We start from the raw sequence: 27,057 nt of genomic DNA on the forward strand, positions 1-27,057 counted from the left end.
TGATCACCAACACTATACACAAAGGGTCTGATCACCAACACTATACACAGAGGGTCTGATCACCAATACTATGCACAGGGTTTGATCATCAACAATATACACAGAGGGTCTGATCACCAACACTATAAACTGAGGGTCTGATCACCAACACTGTAAACAGAGGGTCTGATCACCAACACTCTACACAGAGGGACTGATCACCAACACTATACACAGAGGGCCTTGATCACCAACACTGTACACAGAGGGACTGATCACCAACACTGTACACAGAGGGTCTGATCACCAACACTGTACACAGAGGGACTGATCACCAACACTATACACAGAGGGTCTGATCACCAACACTTTACACAGTGTCTGATCACCAACACTATAAACAGAGAGTCTGATCACCAACACTATAAACAGAGGGTCTGATCACTAACACTATAAACAGAGGGTCTGATCACCAACACTCTAAACTGAGGGTTTGATCACCAACACTACACAGAGGGTCTGATCACCAACACTGTACACAGAGGATTTGATCACCAACACTGTACACAGAGGGTCTGATCACCAACACTATACACAGAGGGTCTGATCACCAACACTATAAACTGAGGGTTTGATCACCAACACTACACAGAGGGTCTGATCACCAACACTATACACAGAGGATCTGATCACCAACACTATACACAGAGGGTCTGATCACCAACACTATACACAGAGGGTCTGATCACTAATACTATACACAGGGTTTGATCACCAACATTATACACAGAGGATCTGATCACCAACACTATAGAGAGAGGGTCTGATCACCAACACTATACACAGAGGGACTGATCACCAACACTATACACAGAAGGCCTTGATCGCCAACACTATACACAGAGGGTCTGATCACCAACACTTTACACAGTGTCTGATCACAAACACTATAAACAGAGGGTCTGATCACCAACACTATAAACAGAGGGTCTGATCACCAACACTGTAAACAGAGGGTCTGATCACCAACACTATACACAGAGGGTCTGATCACCAACACTATAAACAAAGGGTCTGATCACCAACACTATACACAGAGGGTCTGATCACCAACACTGTACACAGAGGGTCTGATCACCAACACTATAAACAGAGGGTCTGATCACCAGCACTATACTCAGAGGGTCTGATCACCAACACAATACATAGGATCTGATCACCAACACTAAATACAGAGTTCTGATCACCAACATTATAAACAGGGTCTGATCACCTACACAATAAACAGAGGGTCTGATCACCACCACTCTACACAGAGGGCCTAATCACCAACACTATACACAGGGTCTGATCACCAACTCTATACACATATGGCCTGATCACCAACACTATACACAATGTCTGATCACCATCACTATAAACAGAGGGTTTTATCCACACTACACAGAGGGTCTGATCACCAACACTATACACAGAGGATCTGATCACCAACACTATACACAGGGTCTGATCACCAACACTACAAACATAGGGTCTGATCACCCAACACTCTACACAGAGACTCTGATCACCAACACTATAAACAGAGGGTTTGATCACCAACACTACACAGAGGGTCTGTTCACCAACACTATACACAGAGGATCTGATCACCAACACTATACACAGAGGGCCTTGATCACCAACACTATACACAGAGGGTCTGATTACCCACACTTTACACAGTGTCTGATCACAAACACTATAAACAGAGGGTCTGATCACCAACACTATAAACAGAGGGTCTGATCACCAACACTATACACAGAGGGTCTGATCACCAACACTATAAACAAAGGGTCTGATCACCAACACTATACACAGAGGGTCTGATCACCAACACTGTACACAGAGGGTCTGATCACCAACACTATAAACAGAGGGTCTGATCACCAACGTTATACTCAGAGGGTCTGATCACCAACACTATACATAGGATCTGATCACCAACACTAAATACAGAGTTCTGATCACCAACATTATAAACAGGGTCTGATCACCAACACAATAAACAGAGGGTCTGATCACCACCACTCTACACAGAGGGCCTAATCACCAACACTATACACAGGGTCTGATCACCAACTCTATACACATATGGCCTGATCACCAACACTATACACAATGTCTGATCACCATCACTATAAACAGAGGGTTTTATCAACACTACACAGAGGATCTGATCACCAACACTATAAACAGGGTCAGATTATCAACACTATATACAGAGGGCCTGATCAGCAACATTGTACACAGGGTCTGATCACCAACACTCTACATAGTCGGTCTGATCACCAACACTGTACACAGAGGGTCTGATCACCAACACTATAAACAGGGTCAGATTATCAACACTATATACAGAGGGTCTGATCACCAACATTGTACACAGGGTCTGATCACCAACACTCTACATAGTCGGTCTGATCACCAACACTGTACACAGAGGGTTTGATAACCAACGCTATACACAGGGTCTGATCATCAACACTATAAACAGAGGGTTTGATCACCAACACTACACAGAGGGTCTGATCACCAACACTATACACAGAGAATCTGATCAGCAACACTATAAACAGAGGGTCTGATCACCAACACTATACTCAGAGGGTCTGATTACCAACACTATACACAGGGTCTGATCACCAACACTATAAACAGAGGGTCTGATCACCAACACTATACACAAGGTTGGATCATCAACACTCCACATAGAGAGTCTGATCACCAACACTCTACATAGAGAGTCTGATCACCAACACTCTTCATAGACGGTCTGATCACCAACACTCCACATAGAGAGTCTGATCACCAACACTCTACATAGAGAATCTGATCACCAACACTCTTCATAGACGGTCTGATCACCAACACTCCACATAGAGAGTCTGATCACCAACACTCTACATAGAGAGTCTGATCACCAACACTCTTCATAGACGGTCTGATCACCAACACAATACACAGAGGTTCTGATCACCAACACAATACACATAGGGTCTGATCACCAACACTATACAAAGAGGGTCTTGATCACCAACACTAAACACAGAGGGTCAGATCACCAACACTATACACAGGGTCTGATCACCAACACTATACAACTCTACATAAGGAACCTGATCAGCAACACGACATAAAGGATCTGATCGTAAACACTGCATAAAGAAAGTGATCACCAACACTACATAAAGGATCTGATCACCAACACTCTTCATAAAGGATCTGGTCACCAACACTTTACATAAAGAACGTGATAACCAATACTTCATTAAGGGTCTGACTACCAACACTCTACATAAAGGATCTGATCATAAATACTATATTAAGGATCTCATCACCAACACTCTACATAAAGGATCTGATCATAAATACTATATTAAGGATCTCATCACCAACACTCTACATAAAGGATCTGATAACCAACACTTTGCATAAAGGATCTGACCACCAACACCCACATGAAGGATCTGATCATCAACACTCTACATAAAGGGTCTGATCACCAACACTACATAATAGATCTGACCACCTACACTCTACATAAAGATCTAATCACCAGCCCTCTACATAAAAGATATGATCGCCTAAACTCTACATAAAGGATCTAATCACCAATACTCTACATAAAAGATCTGATAACCAACAATCTACATATAGGATCTGATCATAAGTAATGACCAACGCTTTACGGCAAGTCAGTGCTGCCCTCTACACTCTGTCACCTCACCAGCCATGACGGAGTCGTCGTCGTTACAAGCGTGCAACAACGTGTCGCCATCCTCCCGCCGTCGTTGATGCTCACGTGAACTTAAGAAAAAAAAATCAGAATATGAGCACTCTTCATCTACAGGGTATAGTGTCTACACGTAGTAGAGGTAGATTATGAACTGTGGAGGTGGAGGAGGTTGTGCTCACCTGTGGCCACGCGCGTGTATCAGGCTGGGAACTGAGAACCCAAGGGGCGGCCATGCACCACTCACTCTGCCTGACGGTTGCCAGCTACGTCTCATGTTTCGCTGGGGGAGGGTGTTGAGGCCTTGACCTGGGGGTAAGGGCTTGACCTGGGGTAAGGGTTTGAAGTGGAGTGAGGGCTTGACCTGGGAGATGGCTTGACATGGAAAGTGAGGTCTTGACCTGGGGTGAGGACCTAATGTGGAGCTGGGGGTACAGGCCAGACCTGACGTGTACCAACCAAGGGTCAGGTCATGACCTGGGGCGCCAGTCAAACCTTCACAAGGATCGTACCGTCGTGCTCAAGGATCGTATTGTAATACTGATAATGAAAATATTCTTCAGTATCGCAGTACTGATAATGAAAATATTCTTCAGTAACAGAGATTGTTTTTATTTCAAATTGATTTGTTGATGAGTTACCGATGTGGGTTTAGAGTTCCAGAAGAATGTAGTACATGCGTCATTATGGCTCTACATTGCGTCATCCTAAGTGAGAGAGGCTGCCACCTACCTCCATATTCGTCAAACCAAATAGTTAACCTTATGGACCAATCAACCTGTAGGTTGGTTTAGATATAGAAATGATTAAACTGATCAGTTATAATGATGATAAACAATGGTTCTCCCTCGCTTTCTAAACCTCGCGAGAAAAATTTTCCTAGTGTTAGGAACGCCCTTGTGGACGAGGTCGTGTGGCTTGCTCAGAGCAAGACTGGCCTGCTTTTCCTTGCCTGATGCAAGTGAAGATTTGAACCGATGACTTATTTAATACATATTTTGTTCTCTATGTAAGGGAATACACAACGCTTTCAGCTATCAACATTGTAACTTTATTACTGGCTAGTTTTATAGAATCATTGAAATAATAGTTTGAAAGAGAAAAGTCTTCGCAATAATTATGGTATTATTCCAAGTGATGACATAGCGAAAACTAGAATAAAATGATTCCTCTACCAAGAAAATAGTGTCAACCCGATTTTTTAAAAGGCAATGTAATATTTACAGAAAAACATGTCCCTCAGAAAATTCAGGGTTTGCGAAGGCGAATGCTAAGCTGTGGTTGAACAATGAACAGAGAAATGAAGGAAAACAACAGGTAATTCTCGTCTGGGCTGACGCAACCCCAGAATGATCGCGTTCACAGTGGTGACTATATCTTTTAACTATATTGCTTGATGTTCATTTAGCCGCGACTCTTAACATACGCTTCTGTGAATGGGATTGATATTTAGTTGTTGATGTGTACGAACCAGGAAGTTCTGGATCAAGAGCCATCCATGAAGCCAAGCCATTTTCATCTTAAATTCGTTTCGTCAGCAACAGAACAGAAAATGTTTCATCAGCGACCATATACACTTCCCTTCTCATTATCTTCACTTATGTCATTATGGAAAGATGAAAGCCGGCAAGGCAGCGGGTTTAGATGGTATTGCAGTGGAATTTATTAAAAAAGGGGTGACTTGTTGAATGGTTGGTAAGGTTATTTAATGTATGTATGACTCATGGTGAGGTGCCTGAGGATTGGCGGAATGCTTGCATTGTGCCATTCTACAAAGGCAAAGGGGATAAAAGCGGGGTGTGCTCAAATTACAGAGGTATAAGTTTGTTGAGTATACCTGGGAAATTATATGGGAGGGTATTGATTGAGAGGGTGAAGGCATGTACAGAGCAGTGTGGTTTCAGAAGTGGTAGAGGATGTTTTTCAGGTGTTTGCTTTGAAAATGTATGCGAGAAATACATAGAAAAGCAAGTAGATCTGTATGTAGCATTTATGGATCTAGAGAAGGCACATGATAGAGTTGATAGAAATGCTCTGTGGAAGGTACTAAGAGTATATGGTGTGGGATGCAAGTTGTTAGAAGCAGTGAAAAGTTTTTATCGAGGATGTAAGGCATGTGTACGTGTAGGAAGAAAGGAAAGTGATTGGTTCTCAGTGAATGCTAGTTTGCGGCAGGGGTGTGTGATGTCTCCATGGTTGTTTAATTTGTATATGGATGGGGTCGTTAGGGAGGTGAATGCAAGAGTTTTGGAAAGAGGGGCAAGTATGCAGTGTGTTGTGGATGAGAGAACTTGGGAAGCGAGTCAGTTGTTCGCTGCTGATACAGCGCCGGTGGCTGATTCGGGTGAGAAACTGCAGAAGCTGGTGACTTGGTTTGGTAAAGTGTGTGAAAGAAGAAACCTGAGAGTAAATGTAAATAAGAGCAAGGTTATTAGGTACAGTAGGGTTGAGGGACAAGTCAACTGAGATAAGTTTAAATGGAAAAAAAAACTGGAGGAAGTGAAGTGTTTTTGATATCTGGGAGTGGATTTGGCAACGGATGGAACTATGGAAGCGGAAGTGAGTCATAGGGTGGGGGAGGGGCGAAAGTTCTGGGAGCGTTGAGAAGTGTGTGTGAGGCGAAAACGTTATCTGAGAGAGCGAGAGTTGCGAGGCGTGGGCTGTAGATAGAGTTGTGCGGAGGAAGGTGGATGTGCTGGAAATGAGATGTTTGAGGACAATATGTGGTGTGAGGTGGTTGATCAAGTGATGAAACAGTAAGACAAATGTGTGGCAATAAAAAGAGTGTGGTTGAGAGAGCAGAAGAGGGTGTTTTGAAATGGTTTGGTTACATGGAGAGAATGAGTGAGGAAAGATTGACAAAGAGGATATATGTGTCAGAGGTGGAGGGAACGAGAAGTGGGAGACCAAATTGGAGGTGGAAAGATGGAGTGAAAAAGATTTTGAGTGATAGGGCCTGAACATGCAGGAGGGTGAAAGGCGTGCAAGGAATAGAGTGAATTGGAATGATGTGGTATACCGGGGTCGATGTGCTGTCAATGGATTGAACCAGGGCATGTGAAGTGTCTGGGATAAACCATGGAAAGTTCAGTGGGGCCTGGATGTGGAAAGGGAGCTGTGGTTTCGGTGCATTATTACATGACAGCTAGAGACTGAGTGTGAACGAATGGGGCCTTTGTTGTCTTTTCCTAGCGCTACCTCGCACACATGAGGGGGGAGGGGGTTGTTATTTCATATGTGGCGGGGTGGCGATGGGAATGCATAAAGGCTGACAGTATGAATTATGTACATGTGTATATATGTATATGTCTGTGTGTGTATATATATGTATACGTTAAGATTTATAGGTATGTATATTTGCGCGTTTGAACGTGTATGTATATGCATGTGTATGGGGGTAGGTTGGGCCATTCTTTCGTCTGTTTCCTTGCGCTACCTCGCTAACGCGGGAGACAACGACAAAGCAAAATAGATATAAATGAATAAAATATTTATATATATATATATATATATATATATATATATATATATATATATATATATATATATATATATTTTTTTTTTAACTATCCGCCATTTCCCGCATTTGCGAGGTAGCGTTAAGAACAGAGGACTGGGCCTTTGTGGAATATCCTCACCTGGCCCCCCTCTGTTTCTTCTTTTGGAAAAAAAAAAAAAAAAAAAAATTCTTTGATAATTCTTTAATACATATTCGCCATTTCCCGCATTAGCGAGGTAGCGTTAAGAAAAGAGGACTGAGCCTTAGACGGAATATCGTCACTTGGCTCCCTTCTCTATTCTTTCTTTTGGGAAATTAAAAGAATGAAAGAAAAAAAAGGAAGAGGAGGATTTCCAGCCCCACGCTTTCTCCTTTTTTAGTCGCCTTCTTCGACACGCAGGGAATACGTGGGAAGTATATATGGGATAGGGGAGGAAGAATTCCATCCTCGCATTCCCTGCTTGTCAGAAAATGCAAGAGATGTGTGTGTGTGTGGGGGGGGGGGGACCTCCCGTACTCGTACTTTAAATGCAAAAAGTTGGAACAGAAGGAGGAGGTGGTCCTTCTTGAGTGCTCAGGCTGGGGTGTGTCTAAATGCCTGCTGTGGCTATGTAACAAGGATGGGGAGAAAAAGGTAGTATGTTTGGGGAGTGGAACCTGCATGTCCTCGCCAGTGAGTGAAGCTAAACTCAACGGGAAGAGGAAAATGGTTTGGGAATGTCCTGGGGGGGGGGGGGGGGGGGGAGTTGCAAGAATGTGAGAGAACATGGGAATCAAACAGACGTGGCTGAAAATGGAAGTTGATCATGAGCGGTGGGGTGGATTGTCATAGATCATGCAACCGGCACTGAGGAAGTGAGGCCAGTATTTTGGGAGTTGACTGAGTACGTCTGCAACCTTGGCTCTAGAGGGAATGAGTAAGTGATGGATAATTTGAATGCACGAGTTGGGGAGATGTGGCAAGTGAAGATATAGGTAAGGGGCATGGGGTACCTAGTGTGATTAGTGAACAGCTTGTAGAATCGAGAGCTAAATAAAAAAAGACATGATTGGGAATACCTGTTTTCAAAAGATGGGCGTCCATAATTATACGTGAGTGGGTGGGGATTGGGAGTAACGGTGAGAGGGCATTACTGGATTATGTACGTACTTCTTGGTGAACTAAAGGGACATGCTAAGAGAGGAAGCCGGTGGAAGCTAGGGTGAAAGTTTTTAGAGGCTTTAGAAATAGAATGAATGATATGGAAGAAGGTAGTCGAATTGCGTGAGCTTGGAAAACAGACTTACGTCAGGAAATATCAGGAAAGATTGTGCGAAGAATGACAGAAGGTAAGAGTAAAGATAATTAAGAAGTAGGCAAGAACGAGATTATCTAGGGAAGCAGGACTGGGATGCGTGAGAGAAGAGCGTGACATTTTATAAGTGGGATGTGAAAAATGGTAGAGTGGTGGGATGAGGAAATTGAATTGTTAATGAAAGAGAAAAGATAAGTGTACGGGTTTTACCCACAGGAAAGGAGTGCAAGTGACTGGGAGGTCTGTAAGAAGCTGCAGGAGGTCAAGAGGAAGATGCATGGGGTGGAAAAAGGGCAAATTCGAGTTGGAGTGAGCCGCTATCGGCAAATTTCATGAAGAATGTGGAAATGTTTTGAAAGGCGGTGGTCAGTGTGAAGAACATAAGAGAACAGTTGGGAACATCAGTGAAGAGGGCAGATGAAGAACTCTGTACTGGATTATTCAATGGGTACATAAAGTACAGTGAATATGGTCTAAAGAACTTCCACGGGTCGGTCTACGAAACAGTTTGGGGCCTACAAAAGAAAAAAATGATACTAAAACATCTGACAATTTGTTTTGAGTGAATTACTTAAAAGCACTGCCTTTTTTATTAGAGGCCTTGTGCAAATGTAGAAATATTCTTTCAATCTTTTGTCAACAGATAACAGGCATTATATATCGTATGTAAATGCAAATCAAACATTAACTTTCTGGCTGTTATTTGTCAGCTTACAGCCTCAGATTTGTTCTTTTGTAAAAGTTCACTCTCAGGTGAGAGTAGTGCAAGAGAAGTTAGTTCCATGGTTAACTGAAGACAGTTCTTTAGAAGTTTCTACTTCGTAAAAGAGCGTGTCCCTTTACAACTTATCCCGATGATGGTGAGATACATTCCAAAATAAAATCAACGTTTGGAAAACGTGTCTGCTTTTTGTGCACTGTTCATTTCTGTCATACATTTCACTTGAGAACAAAAGAAATCCATCTGTTCGAGATCTGATGGATATAGGTGTCTCCTAATGCCCTTGCTACTCTAAAGGCCGCTGGACATGGACCTATCCACAAGAAAACCTCTCATATGGCATATGCTGCTGCAGATGCTCGCCGTCTGCCAATCTTAACATAAAGATTTCCCATGTTAGAAAAGGACAGTGTGCAGAATATATGTCACTGGCACACATCCAATACGGTCAAATTCATCAACATATCGATTTCATTCTTTAGTCTCCTTGTAGTAAGATGGTGTGGATTGTCTTGCCATGGTCTGAAATACACGAAATTTATCGATGGTATCATAAAAATGTGCCAACCCCCGAGGATTAGTGTTTTGGAGTATATTCCAAATGACACATCAATTCTCGAACTGATCAAGCTTCTTATTCAGTGACTTTGCATCATGGACAGCTGATGGTGGTTGTCGATCAAAGTCTGACGAATTTCAAATCGTTCAAATGGTTGGCTTTGGTGGCATCGCTCCCTATTGATTATCGTTTTGATATGCTTGCACTTTTTCTCTACTCTATTTAGACTATATCAGGGGTGATACTAAGAACATATAGAAAATGCAAAATTCCAAACTACCTGTCTCTGGCTAGGCAACACTGCACAGCAGCTGTTTCAGCCAAATTCAGACTATGGGCAGCGAATAGAACCCATCAAGCCCACCTATTAACCTCACAAAACCTAGCTGCATCTTCTGAATAAATGCCACTCATATTGCTGGCGTTATCATATGACTGATCTTTAGTTTGCAAAAACAGTGCCATGAAATTTGAGAGTACCCAAGAAAGGATCTAATAATCCTTTTCCAACATGTTCAATTGGAATGAACTATAAACATCTTTCAGCCACATTTCTAACAATGAGGCCTATGATTCTGACAGAGCCTAGAACTAAATAGACCTTCATATGCCCAGGTTTCTGCATCTCATCTCTCAGTCCTCAGCATTGCTAGACTTCCAACCTGGTGACAGAAAGGTTACTTTGGTTAATTAAAAGCCACCTCATTTAGTTAAATGAAATATTACGAGACTACGAGCTGGATGAGGGTAACAAATAATGTGTCCCAGGCAAAATGTTGGGACTACTACTATTTCATCTATAGAGGCATCAATAAATTCCCGAATGAAATAGATAATACATAAGTACAAATATGTTGAAATCTTATTTATAGATGTGGAGTAAGAGGAGCTGCAAAGACTAAAAAAAAAAAAAAAAAAAGCGCAGAGTCAAACAGACGTACATCCTACGGTAGGTTATTTTCTTTCTTTTAAGTTCGAACACCAATCTTTAGCCTTAACACTTCCCTTTAATATGAACTGTAGCAGGTTTTGGGAGGATGCGGCCGCATCCCTTTTTGATATTGACGGAAACTTATATGAAGCCCCCTTAACTTCAGCTTCGAGATGGCTAGGAAGCAAGTAGGTCATATCACGTATGTGATTCACGTAAGCTAGGAAGTAAGTAGGTCACATCACGTATGTGATTCACGTAAGCTAGGAAGTAAGTAGGTCACATCACGTATGTGATTCACGTAGACTAGGAAGCAAGGAGGTCACATCACGTATGTGATTCACGTAAGCTAGGAAGTAAGTAGGTCACATCACGTATGTGATTCACGTAGACTAGGAAGCAAGGAGGTCACATCACGTATGTGATTCACGTAAGCTAGGAAGCAAGTAGGTCACATCACGTATGTGATTCACGTAACCAAGGAAGTTACATCACGTATGTGATTCACGTAGACTAGGAAGCAAGGAGGTCACATCACATATGTGATTCACGTAAGCTAGGAAGCAAGTAGGTCACATCACGTATGTGATTCACGTAAGCTAGGAAGCAAGGAGGTCACATTACGTATGTGATTCACGTAGACTAGGAAGCAAGGAGGTCACATCACGTATGTGATTCACGTAAGCTAGGAAGCAAGCAGGTCACATCACGTATGTGATTCACGTAAGCTAGGAAGCAAGGAGGTCACATTACGTATGTGATTCAGGTAGGCTAGGAAGCGCTTGGCAAGTGGCGCCTCAGTCTCCAGGATATTCATTTAGAATTATCTGAATTTTCTTTAGCGTCTTTGGTGCCTCTCAAAGAGGCTTCGCTTTCCTTTGTAGACGACTAGATCGAAGACTGAGCTTATGAAACCTTACCTACAACAAATACAGATGTCAGAAAGGGTAAAAAAAATAATCATTAGAATCAAACCAGCAGAGAGAGAGAGAGAGAGAGAGAGAGAGAGAGAGAGAGAGAGAGAGAGAGAGAGAGAGAGAGAGAGAGAGATTCTGGCTAATCAATTGTCTGTGTGAAGGGCATCGAAAAGTATCAAGAGAGTGGAGCTAAACTGACAATTTATCAACATATGAAATATTGAAAACATTTTCTCTGTTCAGTACAAACGTTGTACTTTTATTAAGACATTGTTATTCTTCTTTTTTTTTTTACTACAACCCTTGTTTGAGGTCAGGTCAGTGGATACACCGTGGGTGGGTTAGTGGACACAACCTCACCGGTTCCAAAGCGACCACAACAATTCCCGGTCTACAACCGACCACAACATTCACCGGTCCATAAGCGATCACAAATGACAACATGGAAGTAAACATTGAGTTTTTGCCCGATGAAATTATTGTGCGGATATTACATTTCCTGTGTGACGAAGACCTGCTCTCAGTTGCCTCTGTGAGCAATAGATTTAGCAACATAGTTTGTGTTCGACAAGTAATAAGGTAAGAGAAAACCCCATCAGACGAGAAGTTCTTTTTTCCAGATATGGGCGAACAAGAATCTTGAGGTTATGTACACAAACTACCCCAACTATGGGATAAACGTGAATGTTGTGGGCGCATTAATATTACCGACATTAGGAATTGAGCTAAAGAATATAATACTTGAGGAGAGTGAATGACCTGGTACTGACAACACAAAAGGACTGTCTAAGGAGATCTAGTCATACATTTTTATAAATGTAATACCAAAGTTACTTACCCATGTTATATCTCTAAAGCTTGGTTGTAGATTATCGCTGTCATTAACTCAATTTTGTAATATAAGACTTATTTACAGTGGTAGCATATTAAGTACTTGTTCAGATGCATTATAGAACTAATTTATGGATTACAAATAAATATTCATCAATGTGATATTTGAATTTTTTTTTTGGAATGATGGAGACTTGCTATACAATAGTGAAGTATCGTTTGTCATTCTACGATCAAAAGTAATGGGGGGAGGGGCTATGAAGATCATGGAAAAATGCGAAGCTGCTTAACTAGAAAATAGGTGAAACACTTGTGGAAATCAACAAAACTTCAAATCCTCACTTCCTTAGCATTCAAGATATATAGTAGAAATATAGCAGAGTTAAGGAGCCACTACTTGTCTTATGCCATTTGTAATGTTTACATGTTTGAGAATTGGTGCCCTGAAATCATGGGTCTCTCAGGCATTTTTCAGTTATAGTACTGGGGCCTGGATGTGGAAAGGGAGCTGTGGTTTCGGTGCATTACACATGACAGCTAGAGACTGAGTGTGAACGAATGTGGCCTTTGTTGCCTTTTCCTAGCACTACCTTGCTGGAGGAAGGGAGGGGGGGGGGGCGGATGCTGTTTTCGTGTGTGGCGGGGTGGCGATAAGAATGGATAAAGGCAGCAAGTATGAATATGTACATGTGTATACATCTATATGTCTCTGTATGTATATGTGCGTGTGTGGGCGTTTATGTATATACATGTGTATGTGGGTGGGTTGGGCCGTTCTTTTGTCTGTTTCCTTGCTCTACCTCACTAATGTTGGAGACAGCGATTAAGTTTTAAAGAAAAAATACTGAATATGAAGGTAAATCTCAGCTGCCAAGGAAAATTAAATGAGGTGGTCACAGGTTATGTTGAGTCTACAACTGTTGGTAATTTATCTATCTTCACATCAAGACAAGTTTTAGATATTGAGCAACTTTGTTTTTTAATGCTGGTGTATTGATTAGGAAATATAATAACAGTTTGCAGATCATGATTTGAAGTATTATATTGTTTTGTTGAATATTTGGTTGAGGTTCAAGTAATGGGGGTTATGTATATCTAGGTAAATGTGAGGCAAAATACTGTAAAAATAGGTCAACCACTTGATAAAATTCAATAGAACTAATGACAGCCTCACATAACCTACCTGGCTATTGAGACTCTTCATGATATACAGTATTCTAGTTGAAAATATACCAGTTACACACATGATTAAGCATTGTGTAAATGTCACTGAATGTTAACAAGCAGATGACAGACCATATAGACATTCATGCCTAACTCTCTTGATGAAACTCCTTACTGTCATGATAGATTTCCTCCATGACCATATATTCTAAACACCAAGAAAGAATCTTTGTCAGCCCTATCATTCTCCATAATACTATTATCCATATTCTCCATTATCCTAGAACTGTTATTACAAATTTTTTATCATTAAGATTCAGTTAGTGGCCATATAATGTTAATTTAGTTTCTTTGCATTTGATCACCAGAGGTTGAGAGTTTCTTGATTTTGGCATTAAAGTCAACAGGGCTTATGATTGGTAAGTCATTTGTATTTAGTAATTTCAGGAGAATACGACTGCTTCATTGTATGGAGGTAGGCGGTCTGTGTTCCCTGTCACTTAGGCATGTTGTTTATTTACTGAGAAAGTGTTTCAGGCAGTAAATGGATTCTCTGTAATATGACATAAACTTTATTTAAGCAGTATACATTTTCACATTTCTGGCTTATATTTAGGAAAATCTGTACTGGTATTCCTCAGTATATTTTGGGGTTGTGTTAAAAAGCTGTGCATAATTCCCCTCCTTGTATTTTCACATTCTAAAGGAGGAAACAGAAGAAGGAGTCACGTGTGGAGTGCTCATCCTCCTCGAAGGCTCAGATTGGGGTGTCTAAATGTGTGTGGATGTAACCAAGATGAGAAAAAAGGAGAGATAGGTAGTATGTTTGAGGAAAGGAACCTGGATTGTTTGGCTCTGAGTGAAACGAAGCTCAAGGGTAAAGGGGAAGAGTGCTTTGGGAATGTCTTAGGAGTAAAGTCAGGGGTTAGTGAGAGGACGAGGGCAAAGGAAGGAGTAGCACTACTCCTGAAACCGGAGTGGTGGGAGTATGTGATAGAGTGTAAGAAAGTAAACTCTTGATTGATATGGGTAAAACTGAAAGTGGATGGAGAGAGATGGGTGATTATTGGTGCATATGCATCTGGGCATGAGAAGAAAGATCATGAGAGGCAAGAGTTTTGGGAGCAGCTGAGTGAGTGTGTTAGTAGTTTTGATGCACGAGACCAGGCTATAGTGATGGGTGATTTGAATGCAAAGGTGAGTAATGTGGCAGTTGAGGGAAAAATTGGTGTACATGGGGTGTTCAGTATTGTAAATGGAAATGGTGAAGAGCTTGTACATTTATGTGCTGAAAAAGGACTGGTGATTGGGGATATCTGGTTTAAAAAGAGAGATGTATGTAAGTATATGTATGTAAGTAGGAGAGGTGGCCAGAGAGCATTATTGGATTATGTGTTAATTGATAGGCGCACGAAAGAGAGACTTTTGGATGTTAATGTGCTGAGAGGTGCAACTGGAGGGATGTCTGATCATTATCTTGTGGAGGCGAAGGTGAAGATTTGTGGAGGTTTTCAGAAAAGAAGAGAGAATGTTGGGGTGAAGAGAGTGGTGAGAGTAAGTGAGCTTGGGAAGGAGACTTGTGTGAGGAAGTACCAGGAGAGACTGAGTACAGAATGGAAAAAGGTGAGAACAAAGGATGTAAGGGGAGTAGGGGAGGAATGGGATGTATTTAGGGAAGCAGTGGTGGCTTGCACAAAAGATGCTTGAGGCATGAGAAGTGTGGGAGGTGGGCAGTTTAGAAAGGGTAGTGAGTGGTAGGATGAAGAAGTAAAATTGTTAGTGATAGAGAAGAGAGGCATTTGGACGATTTTTGCAGGGAAATAATGCAAATAACTGGGAGATGTATTAAAGAAGGAGGCAGGAGGTCAAGAGAAAGGTGCAAGAGGTGAAAAAGAGGGCAAATGAGAGTTGGAGTGAGAGAGTATCATTACATTTTAGGGAGAATAAAAAGATGTTTTGGAAGGAGGTAAATAAAGTGCATAAGACAAGGGAATTGATGAGAACTTCAGTGAAGGGGGCTAATGGGGAGGTGAAAACAAGTGGTGGTGATGTGAGAAGGAGATGGAGTGAGTATTTTGAAGGTTTGTTGAATGTGTTTGATGATAGAGTGGCAGATATAGGGTGTTTTGGTTGAGGTGGTGTGCCAAGTGAGAGGGTTAGGGAGAATGATTTGGTAAACAGAGAGGAGATGGTGAAAGCTTTGCGGAAGATGAAAGCCGGCAATGCAATGGGTTTGGATGGTGTTGCAGTGGAATTTATTTACAAAGGGGGTGACTGTATTGTTGACTGGTTGGTAAGGTTATTTAATGTATGTATGACTCATGGTGAGGTGCCTGAGGATTGGCAGAATGCTTGCATAGTGCAATTGTACTAAGGCAAAGGGGATAAAAGTGGGTGCTCATATTACAGAGGTATAAGTTTGTTGAGTATTCCTGGGAAATTATAGGGGAGGGTATTGATTGAGGGGGTGAAGGCATGTACAGAGCATCAGATTGGGGAAGAGCAGTGTGGTTTCAGAAGTGGTAGAGGATGTTTGGATCAGGTGTTTGCTTTGATGAATGTATGTGAGAAATACTTTGGAAAGCAAATGGATTTGTATGTAGCATTTATGGATCTGGAGAAGGCATATGATAGAGTTGATAGAGATGCTCTGTGGAAGGTATTAAGAATATATGGTGTGGGATGCAAGTTGTTAGAAGCAGTGAAAAGTTTTTATCGAGAATGTAAGGCTTGTGTACGTGTAGGAAAAGAGGAAAGTGATTGGTTCTCAGTGAATGTAGGTTTGCAGCAGGGGTGTGTGATGTTTCCATGGTTGTTTAATTTGTTTATGGATGGGGTTGTTAGGGAGGTGAATGCAAGAGTTTTGGAAAGAGGGGCAAGTATACAGACTGTTGTGGATGAGAGAGCTTGGGAAGTGAGTCAATTGTTGTTCGCTGATGATATAGCCCTGGTGGCTGATTCGTGTGAGAAACTGCAGAAGCTGGTGACTGAGTTTGATAAAGTGTGTGAAGGAAGAAATCTGAGAGTAAATATAAATAAAAGCAAGGTTATTAGGTACAGTAGGGTTGAGGGACAAGTCAATTGGGAGGTAAGTTTGAATGGAGAAAAACTGGAGGAAGTAAAGTGTTTTAGATATCTGGGAGTGAATTTGGCAGCAGATGGAGCCATGGAAGCAGAAGTGAATCATAGGGTGGGAGAGGGGGCGAAAGTTCCGGGAGTGTTGAAAAATGTGTGGAAGTCGAGAACATTATCTCGGAAATCAAAAATGGGTATGTTTGAAGGAATAACGTGGGCTATAGATAGAGTTGTGCAGAGGAGGGTGGATGTGCTGGAAATGAGATGTTTGAGGAGGACAATATGTGGTGTGAGGTGGTTTCACCGAGTAAGTCATGAAAGGGTAAGAGAGATGTATGTTATAAAAAGAGGGTGGTTGAGAGAGCAGAAGAGGGTGTTTTGAAATGGTTTGGTCACATGGAGAGAATGAGTGAGGAAAGATTGACCAAGAGGATATATGTGTCAGAGTTGGAGGGAATAAGGAGAAGTGGGAGACCAAATTAGAGGTGGAAAGATGGAGTGAAAAAGATTTTGAGTGATTGGGGCCTGAACATGCACGAGGGTGAAAGGCTTGCAAGGAATAGAGTGAATTGGAACGATGTGGTATACCGGGGTCGAAGTGTTGTCAATGGATTGAATCAGGGCATGTGAAGCGTCTGGGGTAAACCATGGAAAGTTGTGTGGGGCCTGGATGTGGAAAGGGAGCTGTGGTTTCGGTGCATTATTACATGACAGCTAGAGACTGAGTGTGAACGAATGTGGCCTTTGTTATCTTTTCCTAGCACTACCTAGCACACATGAGGGGGGGAGGGGGTTGTTATTTTATGTGTGGCGGGGTGGCGATGGGAATGAATAAGGGCAGACAGTATGAATTATGTACATGTGTATATATGTATATGTCTGTGTGTGTATATATATGTATACGTTGAGATGTATAGGTACGTATATTTGCATGTGTGGACGTGTATGTATATACATGTGTATGTGGGTGGGTTGGGCCATTCTTTCGTCTGTTTCCTTGTGCTACCTCGCTAACGCGGGAGACAGCGACAAAGTAAAATAAATTGATATAGTTTGAATGGATTTTGTGCTAGATACAACTCATCATCACTGAGTTCAGGAAAATATTGGCTGAATTCATGTACAATCTGTAAAATTGTAGTTTGTAGAAAGATCAATATCCCAACAGTTTGAGCGTGCCAGTCTGTGGTCGCAATCCCCCCCCCCCCCAAGATTCCTCCCTGGTTGAGAACCCTTGAGCTAGGCCAAGCAATGCTACGCAAGCTGGTGCATCACATGATTACTGTTAATTCATTGGCAGCTCGTGGGTGGGCCATTTTGGTAACTGTTTCTTTCCATACTCTTTGAAGCTTTAGAACTCTCTACCCTCTCATGTCTTCCAAATAAGTATGATTGGTCACATTTTAAAAGATACATTTTTTACTTTCTCCAAAATTCATAAATACTTTCCCTTGTCTCTTCTTTTTCAATTACAGCCCAACCTTGATGTGGACTTTTGTATGTGACTGGAGCCTTAAGTGTAAAAAAAAGATGTATTACAGAACTCCTTTTGTCTGCATTCATTGTTTTGTAGCATCTGGCTGGCTCACTTGACCAAGAGTAGAGGGCCCCTTGCCTGCTTCTGCATACTTCAGTTTTTTTATTTCACCTCTAGTGTTATTTCATTTCTCTTACAGTTCATGGATGGGTCAGTGAGAGGATAAGGAGGTGAATTAGCAGGATGCTTAGAATTTATATCTATAATATGGTTAGGTGTAGACGCACACAGCATAAAATACGAGTGTGTAGCACAGATCAATATAGCACATGAGACAATGTAAGACTAAGGCCGGCCGTACACTTACAGAGGTAACTCACAAAATCTACCATAGAAGCTAGCTGAGTGCTGAGTACTGCACATCTGGCTACATTGGCTATGCAGAAGCAAAATTTTCTTTGTTGGTAGGAATGGGGTTTTTGCATATATGCAAAATCACTTATGTCAAACATTGATATAACAAGGACTACCAGTAAGTGCTGTCAGAGGCATGTACAACATTGATATAACAAGGACTACCAGTAAGTGCTGTCAGAGACAGTAAGATGTACTTTGTAACTCAAAATTGCAAAAGATAGATGTGTCTACTTAGTAGTTTGCTGTGTGCAGTTTTCAGGTACATATATGGTTTTAAACAGAGTATTTTGACTAATTTTTGATAAATCACTTACGTCAGTTTAATGATAAACAATGATTTACTTTGAAAAATAACATCAGATAAAGAATGAAAAGTATAATAAAGACCCTTCTGATAGACATTCCTGTTCCCCTTCACTGTTTTATTTCAGTCATTCTAACTAAATTGTCATTTTTCAGGGATTTAGACTTAAGAAGAACTTATCGATACTCAACGGAAGATTTCAAGACATTTTTTCTCCCTCGTGCAAGATGTCGGAATATTCAGCGAATCAATTTAGATCATGTATACTGGATCAGATTACCTAGCTTTGTGGTAAAGTTAAAAAATGTGGAAACACTCCGAATGATAGGAACACCTTTAACATTTTTACAACTCAAATGGATTCTTACTTCATGCCCAAAGGTATTTACTACTGTTTATAACACTGAAGCTATTTTTGCATACATTATGTTAATATTTTTTATGAGGTGAGAGGTTGACCAATAAGGAAATATAAGATTAGTTAATGATTAAACTCTGACAAATCCAGATTTTGACAAACCTAGGCATAGCAACCCCTTTTCTCTTCTCTGCAGTTAATCTTGTGATTATATGATATTCCCTGGGGATAATCTGGTCAGGATTCACTAGTCTTCAGTATTTTGGTGAGGACACTTTATGAATAACCTTAAGGTATCCACAGCAGTTGCTGAATTTGGGCCTGCTGTCAGCCAGTTAGAAATGGATGAAGGCAAGCAAGTATGAGTATGTGCATGTGTATATATGTATATGTCTGTGTATGTGTAAGTATATGTATGTATATGTTGACAGGAGGTCAAGAGAAAGGTGCAAGAGGTGAAAAAAAGGGCAAATGAGAGTTGGGGTGAGAGAGTATCATTAAATTTTAGGGAGAATAAAAAGATGTTCTGGAAGGAGGTAAATAAAGTGCGTAAGACAAGGGAGCAAATGGGAACTTCAGTGAAGGGCGCAAATGGGGAGGTGATAACAAGTAGTGGTGATGTGAGAAGGAGATGGAGTGAGTATTTTGAAGGTTTGTTGAATGTGTTTGATGATAGAGTGGCAGATATAGGGTGTTTTGGTCGAGGTGGTGTGCAAAGTGAGAGGGTTAGGGAAAATGATTTGGTAAACAGAGAAGAGGTAGTAAAAGCTTTGCAGAAGATGAAAGCCGGCAAGGCAGCAGGTTTGGATGGTATTGCAGTGGAATTTATTAAAAAAGGGGGTGACTGTATTGTTGACTGGTTGGTAAGGTTATTCAATGTATGTATGACTCATGGTGAGGTGCCTGAGGATTGGCGGAATGCGTGCATAGTGCCATTGTACAAAGGCAAAGGGGATAAGAGTGAGTGCTCAAATTACAGAGGTATAAGTTTGTTGAGTATTCCTGGTAAATTATATGGGAGGATATTGATTGAGAGGGTGAAGGCATGTACAGAGCATCAGATTGGGGAAGAGCAGTGTGGTTTCAGAAGTGGTAGAGGATGTGTGGATCTGGTGTTTGCTTTGAAGAATGTATGTGAGAAATACTTAGAAAAGCAAATGGATTTGTATGTAGCATTTATGGATCTGGAGAAGGCATATGATAGAGTTGATAGAGATGCTCTGTAGAAGGTATTAAGAATATATGGTGTGGGAGGAAAGTTGTTAGAAGCAGTGAAAAGTTTTTATCGAGGATGTAAGGCATGTGTACGTGTAGGAAGAGAGGAAAGTGATTGGTTCTCAGTGAATGTAGGTTTGCGGCAGGGGTGTGTGATGTCTCCATGGTTGTTTAATTTGTTTATGGATGGGGTTGTTAGGGAGGTGAATGCAAGAGTTTTGGAAAGAGGGGCAAGTATGAAGTCTGTTGGGGATGAGAGAGCTTGGGAAGTGAGTCAGTTGTTGTTCGCTGATGATACAACGCTGGTGGCTGATTCATGTGAGAAACTGCAGAAGCTGGTGACTGAGTTTGGTAAAGTGTGTGAAAGAAGAAAGTTAAGAGTAAATGTGAATAAGAGCAAGGTTATTAGATACAGTAGGGTTGAGGGTCAAATCAATTGGGAGGTGAGTTTGAAAGGAGAAAAACTGGAGGAAGTGAAGTGTTTTAGATATCTGGGAGTGGATCTGGCAGCAGATGGAACCATGGAAGCGGAAGTGGATCATAGGGTGGGGGAGGGGGCGAAAATTCTGGGAGCCTTGAAGAATTTGTGGAAGTCGAGAACATTATCTCGGAAAGCAAAAATGGGTATGTTTGAAGGAATAGTGGTTCCAACAATGTTGTATGGTTGCGAGGCGTGGGCTATGGATAGAGTTGTGCGCAGGAGGATGGATGTGCTGGAAATGAGATGTTTGAGGACAATGTGTGGTGTGAGGTGGTTTGATCGAGTAAGTAACGTAAGGGTAAGAGAGATGTGTGGAAATAAAAAGAGCGTGGTTGAGAGAGCAGAAGAGGGTGTTTTGAAATGGTTCGGGCACATGGAGAGAATGAGTGAGGAAAGATTGACCAAGAGAATATATGTGTCGGAGGTGGAGGGAACGAGGAGAAGAGGGAGACCAAATTGGAGGTGGAAAGATGGAGTGAAAAAGATTTTGTGTGATCGGGGCCTGAACATGCAGGAGGGTGAAAGGAGGGCAAGGAATAGAGTGAATTGGAGCGATGTGGTATACCGGGGTTGACGTGCTGTCAGTGGATTGAATCAAGGCATGTGAAGCGTCTGGGGTAAACCATGGAAAGCTGTGTAGGTATGTATATTTGCGTGTGTGGACGTATGTATATACATGTGTATGGGGGTGGGTTGGGCCATTTCTTTTCGTCTGTTTCCTTGCGCTACCTCGCAAGCGCGGGAGACAGCGACAAAGCAAAAAAAAAAAAAATGTTGATATGCATATGTATGTATATGTGCGTATATGGGCATTTATGCATATATATGTGTATATGAGTGGATGGAGATGCTCTGTGGAAGGTATTAAGAATATATGGTGTGGAAGGCAAGCTGTTAGAAGCCATGAAAAGTTTTTAATGAGGATGAAAGGCATGTGTATGAGTAGGAAGAGAGGAAAGTGATTGGTACTTAGTGAATGTCGGTTTGCGGCTGGGGTGAGTGATGTCTCCATGGTTGTTTAATATGTTTATGGATGGGGTTGTTAGGGAGGTGAATGCAAGAGTTTTGGAAAGAGGGGCAAGTATGCAGTCTGTTGTGGATGCAAGAGCTTGGGAAATGAGTCAGTTGTTGCTCACTTATGATACAGCGCTGGTGTTTGATTCGTTTGAGAAACTGCAGAAGCTGGTGACTGAGTTTAGTAAAGTGTGAAAAAAGAAAGCTGAGAGTAAATGTTAATAAGAGCAAGGTTATTAGGTACAGTAGGGTTGAGGGTCAAGTTAATTTGGAGGTAAGTTTGAATGGAGAAAAACTAGAGGAAGTGAAGTGTTTTAGATATCTGGGAGTGGATCTGGCAGCAGATGGAACCATGGAAGTGGAAGTGAGTCATAGGGTGGGAGACGGAGTGAAAATTCTCGGAGCATTGAAAAATGTGTGGAAGGTGAGAACGTTATCTTGGAAAGCAAGAATGGGTATGTTTGAAGGAATAGTGGTTCCAACAATGTAATATGGTTGCAAGGTGGGGGCTATAGATAGAGTAGTGCAGAGGAGGGTGGATGTGCTGGAAATGAGATGTTTGAGGACAATATGTGGTGTGAGGTGGTTTGATTGAGTAAGTAATGAAAGGGTAAGAGAGATGTGTGGTAATAAAAAGAGTATGGTTAAGAGAGCAGAAGAGGGTGTTTTGAAATGGTTTGGTCACACGGAGAGAATGAGTGAGGAAAGATTGACCAAGAGGATATATGTGTCGGAGGTGGAGGGAACGAGGAGAAGTGGGAGACCAAATTGGAGGTGGAAAGATGGAGTGAAAAAGATTTTGAGTGATCGGGGCCTGAACATGCAGGAGGGTGAAAGGCGTGCAAGGAATAGAGTGAATTGGAACGCTGTGGTATACCGGGTCGATGTGCTGTCAATGGATTGAACCAGGGCATGTGAAGCGTCTGGGGTAAACCATGGAAAGTTGTGTGGGGCCTGGATGTGGAAAGGGAGCTGTGGTTTTGGTGCATTATACATGACAGCTAGAGACTGAGTGTGAATGAATGTGGCCTTTGTTGTCTTTTCTTAGCGCTACCTCGTGCACATGTGGGGGGAGGGGGTGGTTGTTTCACGTGTGGCGGGGTGGTGACGGGAATGAATAAGGGCAGACAGTATGAATTATGTGTGTGTGTATATATGTATATGTGTGTGTGTGTGTGTGTGTGTGTGTGTGTGTGTGTATGTGTGTGTGTGTGTATATATGTATACACTGAGATGTATAGGTATGTATATGTGTGTGTGTGTGGACGTGTATGTATATACATGTGTATGTGGATGGGTTGGGCCATTCTTTCATCTGTTTCCTTGCGCTACCTCGCTAACGGGGGTGGTTTGGTCGCGTGGAGAGGGTGAGTGGGGAGAGGTTGACCAGGGGGATGTGTGTGTGTCAGGAGTGGGGGGAGCGGGGAGGGGTGGGAGGCCGGGTTTGGGGTGGGGGTGGGGTGAGGGGGGTTTGAGTGATCGGGGCCTGAGCGTGCGGGGGGGGGGGGGCGTGCTGGGTGTGGGGTGGGTTGGAGCGGTGTGGTGTGCTGGGTTCGACGTGCTGTCGATGGATTGGGCCGGGGCATGTGGGGCGTCTGGGGTGGGCCGTGGAGGGTTCTGTGGGGCCTGGGTATGGGGGGGGGGGCTGTGGTTTCGGTGCATTGTTGCGTGACGGCTGGAGTGTGGGTGTGGGCGAGTGGGGCCTTTGTTGTCTTTTCCTGGCGCTGCCTTGCGCACATGGGGGGGGGGCTTTGTTGTTCCATGTGTGGCGGGGTGGCAGTGGGGATGGGTGGGGGCAGGCGGTGTGAGTTGTGTACGTGTGTGTGTGTCTGTGTGTGTGCATTGGCATGCATAGGTGTGTGTGTTTGCGTGTGTGGGCGCATGTGTGTGTGTGCATGTGTATGTGGGTGGGTTGGGCCATTCTTTCCTCTGAGGGTGGATGTGCTGGAAATGAGATGTTTGAGGACAATGTGTGGTGTGAGGTGGTTTGATCGAGTAAGTAACGTAAGGGTAAGAGAGATGTGTGGAAATAAAAAGAGCGTGGTTGAGAGAGCAGAAGAGGGTGTTTTGAAATGGTTTGGGCACATGGAGAGAATGAGTGAGGAAAGATTGACCAAGAGGATATTTTTGTCGGAGGTGGAGGGAACGAGGAGAAGTGGGAGACCAAATTGGAGGTGGAAAGATGGAGTGAAAAAGATTTTGAGTGATCGGGGCCTGAACATGCAGGAGGGTGAAAGGCGGGCAAGGAATAGAGTGAATTGGATCGATGTGGTATACCAGGGTTGACGTGCTGTCAGTGGATTGAATCAGGGCATGTGAAGCATCTGGGGTAAACCATGGAAAGTTGTGTTGGGCCTGGATGTGGAAAGGGAGCTGTGGTTTTGGTGCATTATACATGACAGCTAGAGACTGAGTGTGAATGAATGTGGCCTTTGTTGTCTTTTCCTAGCGCTACCTCGTGCACATGTGGGGGGAGGGGGTGGCTGTTTCACGTGTGGCGGAGTGGTGACGGGAATGAATAAGGGCAGACAGTATGAATTATGTGCGTGTGTATATATGTATATGTGTGTGTGTGTGTGTGTGTGTGTGTGTGTGTGTGTGTGTGTGTATATATATATATATGTATACATTGAGATGTATAGGTATGTATATGTGTGTGTGTGTGGACGTGTATGTATATACATGTGTATGTGGATGGGTTGGGCCATTCTTTCGTCTGTTTCCTTGTGCTACCTCGCTAACGGGGGTGGTTTGGTCGCGTGGAGAGGGTGAGTAAGGAGAGGTTGACCAGGGGGATGTGTGTGTGTCAGGAGTGGGGGGAGCGGGGAGGGGTGGGAGGCCGGGTTTGGGGTGGGGGTTGGGTGAGGGGTGTTTGAGTGATCGGGGCCTGAGCGTGCGGGGGGGGGGGGGGGCGTGCTGGGTGTGGGGTGGGTTGGAGCGGTGTGGTGTGCTAGGTTCGACGTGCTGTCGATGGATTGGGCCGGGGCGTGTGGGGCGTCTGGGGTGGGCCGTGAAGGGTTCTGTGGGGCCTGGGTGTGGGGGGGGGGGGGAGCTGTGGTTTCGGTGCATTGTTGCATGACGGCTGGAGTATGGGTGTGGGCGAGTGGGGCCTTTGTTGTCTTTTCCTGGCGCTGCCTTGCGCACATGGGGGGGGGGGGGTTTGTTGTTCCATGTGTGGCGGGGTGGCAGTGGGGATGGGTGGGGGCAGGCGGTGTGAGTTGTGTACGTGTGTGTGTGTCTGTGTGTGTGCATTGGCATGCATAGGTGTGTGTGTTTGCGTGTGTGGGCGCATGTGTGTGTGTGCATGTGTATGTGGGTGGGTTGGGCCATTCTTTCCTCTGAGGGTGGATGTGCTGGAAATGAGATGTTTGAGGACAATATGTGGTGTGAGGTGGTTTGATCGAGTAAGTAATGTAAGGGTAAGAGAGATGTGTGGAAATAAAAAGAGCGTGGTTGAGAGAGCAGAAGAGGGTGTTTTGAAATGGTTTGGGCACATGGAGAGAATGAGTGAGGAAAGATTGACCAAGAGGATATTTTTGTCGGAGGTGGAGGGAACGAGGAGAAGTGGGAGACCAAATTGGAGGTGGAAAGATGGAGTGAAAAAGATTTTGAGTGATCGGGGCCTGAACATGCAGGAGGGTGAAAGGCGGGCAAGGAATAGAGTGAATTGGATCGATGTGGTATACCAGGGTTGACGTGCTGTCAGTGGATTGAATCAGGGCATGTGAAGCATCTGGGGTAAACCATGGAAAGTTGTGTTGGGTCTGGATGTGGAAAGGGAGCTGTGGTTTCGGGCATTACTGCATGACAGCTAGAGACTGAGTGTGAACGAATGGGGCCTTTGTTGTCTTTTCCTAGTGCTACCTCGCACACATGAGGGGGGAGAGGGATGGTATTCCATATGTGGTGAGGTGGCGATGGGAATGAATAAAGGCAGACAGTGTGAATTGTGTGCATGGGTATATATGTATATGTCTGTGTGTGTATATATATGTGTACATTGAGATGTATAGGTATGTATATTTGCGTGTGTGGATGTGTATGTATATACATGTGTATGGTAGTGGGTTGGGCCATTTCTTTAGTCTGTTTCCTTGCGCTACCTCGCAAATGCGGGAGACAGCGACAAAGCAAAATGAATAAATAAATAAATAAATAAATATATATTTTTTAAAGGGGAAGTAAATGTTTATAGTTGTATTACTGGAGTGATAGTTTTCATACATGGTGTTTTGACAAGAAAATAGTGAAATTGGAGAAAAATGTAGCTTAGACATTGAAGCTTATTGATACAGTGGTTAAATTGATGAGAACTGCTATTGACGTTTGTGTAAATAAATTATACATTTCCTTTTTCCATAGCCAGAGGTTGAACCATTATGTGACATTCATTTTTTCATTCATTTCAAGCTAGAAGTTTCAGTTTTCTAAATTGTTTCTTACATTTTTCATATGTATATATATGTATGTGTGTGTGTGTGTATATGTGCGTATGTATGTGTATGTGTGTGTATGTGTATATGTATATATATATGTATATTATCCCTGGGGATAGGGGTGAAAGAATACTTCCCACGTATTCCTCGCGTGTCGTAGAAAGCGACTAGAGGGGACGGGAGCGGGGGGCCAGAAATCCTCCCCTCCTTGTATTAACTTTCTAAAATGGGAAACAGAAGAAGGAGTCACGCGGGGAGTGCTCATCCTCCTCGAAGGCTCAGAGTGGGGTGCCTAAATGTGTGTGGATGTAACCAAGATGTGAAAAAAGGAGAGATAGGTAGTATGTTTGAGGAAAGGAACCTGGATGTTTTGGCTCTGAGTGAAACGAAGCTCAAGGGTAAAGGGGAAGAGTGGTTTGGGAATGTCTGGGGAGTAAAGTCAGGGGTTAGTGAGAGGACAAGAGCAAGGGAAGGAGTAGCAATACTCCTGAAACAGGAGTTGTGGGAGTATGTGATAGAATGTAAGAAAGTAAATTCTCGATTAATATGGGTAAAACTGAAAGTTGATGGAGAGAGGTGGGTGATTATTGGTGCATATGCACCTGG

The 27,057-nt window shown here is 42.9% G+C and overlaps 2 protein-coding genes across 6 annotated transcripts in view; one reads left to right on the forward strand and one right to left on the reverse strand.

Annotated features, from left to right (window-relative positions):
* The window catches only part of LOC139758518 (cytochrome P450 3A11-like), a 58,811-nt gene extending 54,726 nt beyond the window's left edge, over positions 1-4,085 (reverse strand). Inside the window, exons 1-2 of one of the 2 annotated variants that reach the window (XM_071680035.1) lie at positions 3,940-4,049; positions 3,752-3,831 (exon numbers count right to left, since the gene is read on the reverse strand). In XM_071680035.1, the coding sequence (XP_071536136.1) occupies positions 3,752-3,831; positions 3,940-4,034 (175 nt within the window). In that variant the 5' untranslated portion in view covers positions 4,035-4,049. Of the gene's footprint in view, positions 1-3,751; positions 3,832-3,939 lie in introns of both variants that reach the window. The other variant, XM_071680037.1, reaches the window with a different exon arrangement.
* LOC139758517 (F-box/LRR-repeat protein 18-like) overlaps positions 3,776-27,057 on the forward strand; it is a 136,188-nt gene continuing 112,906 nt past the window's right edge. Inside the window, exons 1-2 of one of the 4 annotated variants that reach the window (XM_071680033.1) lie at positions 3,776-3,875; positions 19,103-19,328. In XM_071680033.1, coding sequence (XP_071536134.1) covers positions 19,269-19,328 — 60 coding nt within the window. In that variant the 5' untranslated portion in view covers positions 3,776-3,875; positions 19,103-19,268. Of the gene's footprint in view, positions 3,876-12,053; positions 12,259-19,102; positions 19,329-27,057 lie in introns of those variants that run through there. The other 3 variants (XM_071680032.1, XM_071680031.1, XM_071680028.1) reach the window with 3 other exon arrangements.

The sequence above is a fragment of the Panulirus ornatus genome, chromosome 30 (genome assembly GCF_036320965.1).
Source record: "Panulirus ornatus isolate Po-2019 chromosome 30, ASM3632096v1, whole genome shotgun sequence".
Lineage (NCBI taxonomy): Eukaryota > Metazoa > Arthropoda > Malacostraca > Decapoda > Palinuridae > Panulirus > Panulirus ornatus.